This window comes from Mesitornis unicolor, unplaced genomic scaffold, assembly GCF_000695765.1.
Source record: "Mesitornis unicolor isolate BGI_N332 unplaced genomic scaffold, ASM69576v1 scaffold8342, whole genome shotgun sequence".
In the NCBI taxonomy this organism is placed as follows: domain Eukaryota; kingdom Metazoa; phylum Chordata; class Aves; order Mesitornithiformes; family Mesitornithidae; genus Mesitornis; species Mesitornis unicolor.
Window position 1 is genome coordinate 5,782 of NW_010168570.1, and position 11,351 is coordinate 17,132.

The 11,351-nt window shown below is 38.6% G+C and overlaps 1 protein-coding gene across 1 annotated transcript in view; it reads left to right on the forward strand.

Moving 5' to 3' along the window:
• LOC104536454 (semaphorin-3E-like) overlaps positions 1 to 9,154 on the forward strand; it is a gene marked incomplete at its 5' end in the record, with an annotated part of 12,802 nt that extends 3,648 nt beyond the window's left edge. The window contains 3 exons of the mRNA XM_010179060.1: positions 4,098 to 4,165; positions 5,674 to 5,813; positions 8,450 to 9,154. Coding sequence (XP_010177362.1) covers positions 4,098 to 4,165; positions 5,674 to 5,813; positions 8,450 to 8,902 — 661 coding nt within the window. The remainder of the gene's footprint in view (positions 1 to 4,097; positions 4,166 to 5,673; positions 5,814 to 8,449) is intronic.
• Positions 9,155 to 11,351: the final 2,197 nt, after the last annotated feature.

Genomic DNA, 11,351 nt, shown 5'->3' on the forward strand with positions numbered 1-11,351 from the left:
GCCTCCTGGCCTTCCTCCCTGACTCCCTGTGATCGAACACCCGGGCTGGAGGGGGCCCCATGGACAATGGCTGCTGTGTGGTTTGGGGGTCAGGGTTAAGGGGCTGCCTTCACCTTGCAGCCAAATCCCAGTGCTAATCCAGACGTCACTCAGTTGTAATGTTTGGTTCACCAATCTCAAAGTCAGCCTAACAATTTACCTATGTAAACTGCAATGATGTCTTGTCTCGCTGAGCCTTTTTGACTTTGCTTCATCTGTCCCTGGGAATTGATAAAGAAATATGAAGGTGATGGTGATGATGATGACTGTATGGCTTTCTTGCAGATCATTTTTACTAAGTTACTGAAAGCACAGAGTTACAGACTGAAATCTAAATCCATGAAGTTATATATTGCAAAAGACACTTCCATATATTCAGTACATTTGCTAGTCACTGAAAATTGTTCCTTATAGTAGTTTATCACAGGAATTGTCTGGAACTTTATTATTCACAGAATTCTGATTGAAATTATTACTAAGAAAAAATAGCAAATAGCAGGCCTATGTCGGTACTTGTGAAATAAGTTTATCTCTCAGCATCTCCCTCTCTTTCAGCACCTCTTCCCATTTTTTTCTTCTCTTCAAAAAAGTAGCAAGTAAAGGTGCTGGTAAATGTATCTTCCTCAGTTTTCACACTCACAACAGTAAAATTCCATCAAGCAAACATTTCTTTTCTTGAATGGTTCTAATAACTGGAGAAATAACCTGTTTTACAGGACTAGGATTTTTTTAGCTCTACAATGATCTTCAGGAACTGAAGAGTTAATAATATGTGCCTGCTAATTGTCCTGTTCTTGCTATACAAGGCTGCTGGGCCTTACAGCTGCAGAGTTTTCTTGTTTGTTTGGTTGTTTTTTTTTTTCCAGGCTATAGTATTTATTTATATTTGTGCAAGGGAATGTTTTTTCTGAATAATCTGTATACAAACATATGCAAGGCTGGTGGCAGCATTATTCATCACTAACGCTTTGCAGAGTTATCAGTAAACACGGCTGCAGCATCTATATATTACAGTGAGAACACCCAGGCCATGATAAAGCCCTGTTGCTGTCTCAGAATCTCAGTTTTTGTTTAATAATATGCATGTATTTCATCGTTTAGACAGTTGTTCTATCACCTGATGACTTGTCCCCACCTGAGGAGGGGAATTGGGAAAAGGAAAAGAGACCTGTAGGTTAAAATAAAAACAGATGAAATAAAATAATAGTAATAAAAACTATTAATAATAATAAAAGTATTAACAACAGTATTACTATAAAGTAAATCGAGTTATACTCGGCCAATGTGGTGGTCACAAGCTGTGATGGTCACAATGAGCTGGGGAGTAGGCCAGAAAAGTAAAATGACAGGCAAGACCCTCCTGGAAGAGCAGCCCTCAAGAAAAGAGGGCCAACCCCAGCAAACTCCCCCATTTATACTGAGCATGACATCTATGGTATGAATTAATTTTGTCAGCCAATTGGGATTAGCTTGGAGTCAGCTGCCCTGGTTTTCCCTCCCCCCAGCTTTCGCATCTGACAAACCCAAAAGTACTAAAGGCCTTGATCACTGCATACCAGTGCCAGTCAAAAACTAAACCAAAGTGTCTTGTCAACTTTATTCCCATGAAATCAAGTACTGTAGTCTTCTTTCCTGAACAGAAAATTGATTCTATCCCAGTGAAAGCAGGACAGCATATTTTTAGCGTTTCTGCCTAAAAGGTCCAAGGTAGTCCCCACTGAATTTGAAGATTCCCTTGGATCAACAATGGAAAAGCATTGGTTCTGCTCCAAATAGAAGTACAGCTTAAAGCTGTCCTCCTGGTCCACCAGCACCACTGGATCAGAAGTCCATACAGGTGACAGAACTCAGAAGATAATCACTGTTTTCTGCCAGTTTAGAAATACAGTGATGAGTAACATTTATGGGCAAGATCGTTACATAGTGTAAAGCTACATATTTTAAGTAAATTCAATTTGTGCCAAATAAAAATTCTGCTTGTTCTTTCACATAGCACTGGAGAAAAGCACCGTTTAAGTAGCAAATGCAAAGAACAAGAAAACCACTTGCCTTTCCTTGTTTCTATCATATATGACTAATGCTGTACACATATCTGCCGTGCAAGATTTGCTACATTGCATATTTCTGTTAACCTCTTATGTATGGCATTGGTAATACTGTGTAGAATTACTCTATGCAAATATAGGAAAGGTACCCTTAGTATAACTGAATTTCAGTTTGTGGGAAATACTACATTTGGCAAGATATGACATTCCAATATGCTCTTTCATTTCCCTAGTAAGCAATCTTAATTTTATTTACCAGAACACTCAGAGAAAAAAAAAGCCATATAAAAACACAATTCTTCTGGAAATGCACTGTGCAATTAAGGTTTTCATTATTTTTCTGTAAACATATATAAAAACCCCAGAGCCCAAAACTCACAGCAATTTTGTCTCAGAAGCAACTGCATTATTTCCAGGCCACACTCAGGGCTACCAGGTTCTGACCACTGTTCTCCCACCAATTCACTTTCTATGCATGAGCAAGTCATGAATGTGTCTGTTTCCCTATTTGTGATGAAAAGAGACTTGACTACAGGGTTCAAACAAACAATTTATTTGAACAATATGTGCAGATTCGATATGTCATTATTGCAAGTTTTATGGATACAATGGAGAAATGCACCATTGCAGTTTAAAAACAAGACTACATTATTACAACCTCAAGAGATTCATGAAATGTACCATTGCAACCACAACAGAGTCACAAAACACACTATTACAACCACAAGAGATTCTCAGAATGCAGCCCACAGAACAATCCAAAACACACAGCCCAGCCATAAAATTCACTATTACGGCCCACAGGCAATTCACAACTCACAGGCAACTCACAAAATTCTCTATTACAACTCATCGGTGCTTCATGGAACACACTATCACAACTCGCAAGCAATTCAAAATGTTACACATGTGTTCGTCAATCACCTGTGACTACACCAGGTAATCACCAGGTAACTGTAACTTATAGCCTGCCAAATATTCACTTACCCATTCAGGAAAGATCTCTCAATAAGCTATCTCAGCTGGCATCCGAACCAAGGGGGAAGAGGCACCTCAACTGTGACTGCATGGTGGAGAAGCTACTCCCAATTTCCAGCCAGAATCTTAGCATTTTATTCCATGATTTCCATGACGGTGGGCAGGAGTGGGCCTGAGTGGGTAATTCCACCTGGGGTGTTTGCCTTAGCAGTGTTTCCCTTTATTTTTATTTATTCATAGGTGATGTTCACTTCTCTATGCTCTGTCTTTTACATATCTTTGCATTGTCTGGGTCCACTGAAACTAAACTGAAACACTCTAGCTTACCTTTATATTACTTCTAGGCAACTGAATAATGGTTTGTTTTGGACTCAGGGCAGGTATTTTATTTGTTGAGGGATTTCAAGGCTCAACTCAGGTTTCTTTGAATTCTTTGATTCTCTGAATTATTCAACACTGCCCTGTTTAGTTTCGTGCTTACCAGACAACTCAGAGCTGAGCTATCTACACAGTTCCCGATGGGTCATCTCTGCAAAGATAGGGCCTCAAGGCAATTCAAGGCTGAGTTGCTCTTGCAACCCTCCTGTGAGTCGCCTGTATGTGAAGGATAAAAGAAATATCATTCACATACATGGCAAGCTGTTCTAAACTTAAAAAAGAAACATTTCCTTGGCTTCCAGGAGAAGGAACCCAAAGACAGGCTGAAGGTACGTTTGGCTCTTCATAGAACTGAATGTTGCCCAGTTGGTTCAAATGATCTTGTTTCAGTATTTATAATGTCAGTATAGTTATCTAGAAACTGCACATGTAGTTGTGCCTCTTCCTCAGACCAGTGTTTCTTTTTTCAGACGTGTGATTCCCAATAGGTTGAGTAAAGAGAAAATACTGATGCGTAAATGAATACTTCTCACAAAAATGCTACATTTTTCAGGATCAAGATTTAGCTCCTTTTTAATGAGTCCAACTTTAGCATAAACCAAACAAACTGTAAGCTAAACATGTTATCTCAAACAATTCATTTTTTTTCCCCTCCAGACGTTTCCGCAGACAAGATGTTCGACACGGAAATGCAGCGCAGCAGTGTTTTGGCCAGCAGTTCATTGGTAATCTACTCACACGTTTACAAATTGCTAGCAAACACCTGGAGGAGAAAGCACAGACTTTGCCAAGAGTATGAGCCAGACCATGATCTCCCCTGAGGTTTTTACTGGCATATTCCTATAATAAGAGTCATGGGGATGAGCTCATTTCATCCAGGTCTAAGAATGACTTTGACAGGTCAGGTGCATCCCATAGTGTTCATGTAGTCCTGCAGCCCTGTCATTCAGACTAGGAACGTGGCTAATGCATCTCAGGGGTTTCTAATGGAAACGCAAGTGGGAAGATGGGGCAGGGATAGGAAACAACAGGACTGCATACTGAAATGAACATGAAATACTGCCAGGACACTCAGCCAGAAGTGGGAATTGAAGGAGCTCCCTAGCAAGGACTTGTTTGAACATAAACATGTATTTATGATAACTATCAAGATTTGGCCTAAAAAATGATAGATTACTGTATCTAATGCTGTTGACTAAACCTTGGAAAGTGATGATTTTAAACATTGGTAGTGGGAATGGCAAAACAGACAGAAAACAGTTGCCTGGACATCCTCAGTACTTTGCAGGATAACATCCAATATATTTATACGAGAAAAGAATAAATATAAAGCTTTATTCTAGATAGATAACCAGAGGAAAATTATATAAACTATTAATATTAATCATATTTTAGATAACTAATATTAAATATTAGATAAATGCTTTACCAGAGAAAGCTTCATTAAAATTGGAGTCCATTGGAGGATATAGTAGATTTTGGAAAAGTATATCTCAATATGAAATATTAATTACACTATAAGTTTGAAATACAATAGAGAAATCACAATGATATAAAACCCTATATTTTTTAAGGTATAAAACTGATTGTCTCAATAATATTTCTCATTACTGTGGAGTAAGATTATTTTATTAATAAAGCCAGTGGTACCCTCCAGTGTAACATCTAGCTTATCTTCCTCTAGATGTTTTATTGGATGGAAAAGCAGAATTGAGTTTTCATTAATTTAATACACTTTGTGTTTATTAACATCCTTCAGCCAAAGCTATGCATTCATGTTACATGTGTATAACATGAATATGTATAATATTGGTTAGGGTATCTATAGTTTCTGAGAGTTTAATTTTTATCCCTAAAAATATGTCATTATTTATTATATTTAAGCATGCATTAAATCCTCCTTGTTTCACTGATTGAAAACGAAACAGAGGAACTTTTCAAAAGGACCAGGCACAAGCAATTAGCAGTGAGAAAGGCTGAGTTCTGTTTCTCTGTGTATAATCTTCGCTGAATCATAGCAAAATTTGTTCTATTTATCTAATTGCCAGATCCTGTGAGAGCCTGAGATGATGGGAAAATTCACTTAGCTGGTCAGACTTTCACCAGACACTACATTTCAGTTACTATCTGGTTAGATCTGAATTAAACTTGATGCTTAAAAGAAAATGTATCCTGAATAGGGAGTGTTGCAAGTATTGGCAGTAATACATATTTTTAAAACATTTCCTTCCAGGTGAAGTCCTGGAGAAGACTGAGGAGCGACTTGTTTATGGAATAGAGTACAACAGCACCCTTCTGGAGTGCATCCCTCGGACCTTACAAGCAAAAGTAATCTGGTTTGTGCAGCGAGCGCATGACACTAAGAAGGAAGAGGTAAATATCCGTATAGCCTAACTAAAAGAGCCAGTGTTTAGTAATATTCCATCTTGATTAAAAGGTCTGTCATCAGTTGCTGAAATGTACATGGGTGTAAGGGAAATCATTAAGTTCATCAGCTCTCTTGAATTAATAGACCTCAGAATTTCATCTGGTGTTTGCATTGAGCATCTTGAACTCAGATGTTAGAAATGTAGCAAAACTTGATTTAATATCTCAAAATCAAAGAGAATCCACCACTTCTCTTGGTATGTTATTGCAGAGGTGAAATGTGTACATATTTCTCTCAGTGTTAGTCTAGCATAGCATCTATTCATTCTTGCTGCCTCACCCATTACATTACAGAACCTTCTGGAAATGGGTGTTGGTGAATTCTCTGTCTTTTTTACATATATTTCCCTATTATGAAAGTGCTTTATAAGTGTTACTATGTTTATTCCTCAATATTTCTCTGATACACATCAGTGTATCTATCCTCACTTAGTATGTGGAAGGACATAAAGAGAAAAGCCTCAGACCACCAGAAGATAAGGATGGTTGCCTTACTGCCTAGCAGCTAGGCTCCACAGCAAACTTGAGACCCCAGCTTAGCCATAGACATCTGCAGATCTCTGGAATGGGACTCATCGGAAAGTAAATGGGGAAATTCACAATAAAGAGATCTACCTGGGAGTTAGTTGATGGCGGCTACCTAGTCAGACTAGGTGGTGCTGCAGTTACAGCCAGTGGTATCACCTCATGTTTAACTAGACAGCTTTATTTGGTCAGATGAAAAATTACTAGTAAGTCACTTAATACAAAAATAACCAAGGATGGCACACTTTACCTTCAATATCTAAAACGAGCAAGATTAATGCCATCCCCACATCAGATACATTTTTGCCTGAAGTTTTGTCCAAGTTCCAAATCTCTGCATGGATTTTCACACTTGGTATTTCCTCAGGCATTTAGCTGGAAGATCCTTATCTATGCATAATCATTCTTACAATAGAACTATTAATCAGGCTTTTCAAAAAAAGGTAGTGAACTGTGAGAGGGCAGGATGTCCCATACACACATCCTGTTATACTCAGTAGCTCAGATACTGGACACCAGGAGTGTAAATCTGAGCAGGCTCTAACCTTCCAGTATGTCTTTATAATACTAAGATGATTTTTTTTTAATGTTTCCCCCTGAAAATTATTCAATTTTTCATGAATAATTGTATAGTCATTAGAAAAAGAAAATTCCAAGCAGGGAGAGGTAGAATAATATGGGCATAGAATAATATAGTCATGGAATCAAAAAACTATTTGGGTTTGAAGAGACCTTCAAAGATCACCTAGTCCAACCCCTCTGCCATGAGCAGGGACATCTTTCACTAGATCAGGTTGCTTAAAACCTCATTCAACCTAACTTTGAACACTTCCAATGATGGGACATCCACAACTTCTCTGGGAAACCTGTGCCAATGTCTTACCAGCTTCCGTGTAAAACATTTCTTCCTTATGTACAATCTAAATCTTTCCTCTTTCGGTTTAAAATCATTGCCCCATGTCTTATCATGACAGGTCCTGATAAAAAGTGTCTCCATCTTTCTTATAAGCCCCATTTATATGCTGCAGGAGGAAATGCTGCAATAAGATCTCCCTAGAGCCTTCTCTTCCCCAGGCTGAACAACCCCAACCCTCTCAGCCTGTCTCCACAGGAGAGGTCCTCCAGCCCTTTGATCACCTTCATGGCCCTTCTTTGGGCTCACTCCAACAGCTCCATGTCTGTCTTGTGCTGAGGACCCCAGAGCTGGATGCAGTACTCCAGATGGGTCTCATGAGAGTGAAGTAGAGGGGCAGAATCATCTCCCTTGACCTGCTGGTCACGCTTCTTGTTATGCAGCCCAGGATATGGTTGGCTTTCTAGGCTGCAAGTGCACATTGCCAGCTTATGTCCAATTTTCTATCCAACACAATCCCCAGGTCTTTCTCTGCAAGGCTGATCTAAATCCATTCTTCACCCAGTACTTCTTTTCTGCTTTATATTCGGTGTCTTATCGTTAAACAGAAAAATGGAGTTTCCATTCTCCTGGGTGCTTCTGCTGGCTGGATGAGACAACTCAGTGATCCCTGCCAGCATCTGAAAATACATTGCAGTTAGTAACCTAGTTCTCAGGAGCTGTAGGGGGAACTCAAACACCAAGCTCAGAATTGAGGCTTTAGCATCGTAATGGTCCTACAATTAGGTACAAAAATATCTGTGAGTGTCACCTCAAAAACATTTGTCAATGTATAAAAGCATTCACAGGGACAATTATTGCAGATCATCTGTCAAATACCCATTTGTTTTCCATCCAATAGTTTATTCGCATGTTTCAAACTTATTTCTCTCTGTGATTTAGTCACAATTGACTAACCCACTCTGGGAAAACAAGAAACTATCTGCTTTACTATCTGTTCTACCATGCTTGTCAGACTCACTAGATTGCTTTCCTTCCACAGCTCAACTTCTTTACTTCAAGTAAATATTTTTATTACTTAAAAGCTATGTATTAAAGGTCTGTGGATCCCCAATCTTCCTCTTGTACAATTCAGAAGTAATTGTACTAATTTAATGTAATAATAAAGGTCTGTGTGCTATAACTGTATCAATTTGATTTTTAGGTGAAGACGGATGATAGAATAATCAAAATGGACCTTGGCCTCTTATTCTTGAAGCTGCATCGGCTGGATGCAGGGACCTATTTTTGTCAGACAGTGGAACACAGCATTGTTCACACTGTCAGAAAAATCACTCTGGAAGTAGTCGAGGAAGAACGTGTAGATGAAATGTTCAGTAAAGACTATGAGGAGGAGATACCTCATAAAATGCCATGCCCAATGCAAAGCAGTATACCTCAGGCATCAAAGCCATGGTACAAGGAATTTCTTCAACTAATAGGTTATAGCAACTTCCAGAGGGTGGAGGAATACTGCGAAAAAGTGTGGTGTACAGATAAGAAGAGAAAAAAGCTAAAAATGTCTCCATCCAAGTGGAAATATGCCAACCCTCAGGAGAAGAAGGCAAGGATCAGGCCAGAGCATTACCGGCTGCCCAGGAACATAGCTGACTCTTGATGGCCAAAAATCCATCTACTGTTTCTGGGTGAAATTTTATTTGGACTTAAGTAAGAGGGAGAAATCAGTCTTGATATTGGTAAATGACACAGGTTTATATATATAAAATATTGGAACTGAAAACAAAAATGCTATAGTAAGTTATACTGTACACTCCTGATGACTGTTTAGAAGCATTTTAAACCCAATCTTCTTAACTATCTGGTTCGAAGTAGGTCAATGCAATCAGAGTTTTGCATTAAGGAGGACGTGACAATCTTCAGACTTTGAGTGCTTGAATCTGTTCCCTGTGTGGACCATGCTTGCGCTGTATATTGCATATGATGGCATATTTAAGCAAATTTAAATAGCTAAACATTCACAAGCAGATGAAAAATATAACACATATCTTGTCTTCGTTTCACAAATTTCTCATGTTTCTGAAAGTGGCACGTCTTAAGATCTTTCCTTTTGATTGTGACCTGTCTGAGTTTATCACTGAGAACAATAAGTTGTGTTAATACAGTGTACTGCTATTTCTAAAGTTAAAGAAGGGAAATCCTTTTTACTTCCCACCATTTTTTGTCTTACCAGTCATTTATGAAGCACAGTGTGCTCTCACAGCTAAATAATATTGCCTAGTAACTTGATTTAAGACAAATGCATGCTGAGAACACAAACAGAATGAAATTCTTCAACTTATCTGTATAAAAAGTTGGAATAATGGTTTAGATAGAAAATGAAGCTATCTTGTCGCTAGTAATGGGCATTGCCTTAGTAACGACATGAATTAAGGGAGTGCCCTCTTGTGGCAAAACAAAGCAAAATCCGATATTATCATTTTCAGAAGAAATGTGTATAGAAAAGAATTACTACCCAGGTCCACACCTGGTTTGTTTTCAGGACACACTTCTAGTCTCCATGTGTTAAATCCACAGATTTAGAAGACAGTGTTGGAAGTCATTTATGCTGGAAAGACAGCATTTAAAGTAAGTAACGTTTTATGTTGTTAAGGTGCTTTTGGAGTCAAATGCAGTCATAAAAAGTTAGGACGTAGATTAAAAACAAGAACGGCATTATGCAGCTGTGTTTCTATAGTTTCAGAGGCTGATACAGGTAAATCTTTTTCTGATACGTGATCTCTGGTCAAAAGAGCTGCTTTGCTGCTTTTGTGAGTGATACCAAGAGAGGAGATCAAAGAACTAAGTCACTCACAATCTAGGTCTTTCAAGATTTATTTTTAAAAGAAAGGGGAAAAAAATACTTTCTTTAAGTATGAGAAACCAGATGCAGAAAATACAAGAAAGGTAGTATTTAACTACTTGAGAAATCCGGTATTACAATATGAATTGGATATTTTTTTTTAAAGTCAGAAATTGAAAAAAAAAAAAGGAAAAAAAAGATAGGGAAACTATAAACACAAATGAATCACAAATGAGTTAACTCCTCAAATAGGAACATGATGCTAACAGGGAAAATAGCCAAGCTGATACAGATTTTGATGTCACCAAGAAAATACACAATGGATTCACCAGCCACAAATAGGTTCATGTTGAGCTTCAACTTCTAATTAGGAAACAGAATTTAGACTTTGTGAGAATTCACAGCCTGGATAACAAAGACTTGCTAGGTTTGCCTTGGTAACAAACCCAGCAATCAATGCTGACCCGGTGTTTCCCAAGTTTCCCTGTGCTTCCCATGTATGTGAGAAGATCTCACAGTTTCTGGCAGGACCAGCAAGCATTGCTGGGTTCCTCTGGGAACAGAGACTCCCCCGGTGTCTGAAAGGAGCCTGTGGGCACACTGTCAGCAAACAGAGGATGAGGAAAACAGGATTTGTGTCAGTGTAACAGCAGATAACCCTTTCTGTCAGCCAGTTGTGTTAAGGAAACCAATTTATCTGAAGGTTTGCACTTGGTTTAGCTAGATTGCTTGTCTTAGAGATGGGAATGGACACTGCGCAGCCTTGCATGAATTCACGCAGCTGCGGACTTTGATCTGATACAGGAGACTGGATAAATGCACTTTTCTGTGACAGTTTAATGGAACTTTGTTGCAGTTAGGATCCTCTCTTTGTATATAGTTACACGGAAAGTGCTAGTACTGAAGGCTGTGGCAGAAAGAACATACACAGGACAAGTATTCCTGGTTTATACTGAATCCCCTATATAATTCTTGTTGGCATCCGTGATGGAAAACTGTTAAAACACCACTGAAATCCTTTTCTGGTGAATTATGGAGTCCACTTCTTTTCAGCAGCCATGGGAGTTGTATTTTACTTTTTCTGATTCATTTGCTAGTATCTAGTGCCAAATGTACCATTAATGGACTATTAGACAGGAATAATAGCATCTTAGCCTGATGGAACCAATATAACTTTGTGTCCAACTCTGAGATTTCAGGTGGAAATCATGTGATATGCAAAGCAGGATGCCTGATTTAGTATGAGAGTGTGTATTTTTAGCTACCT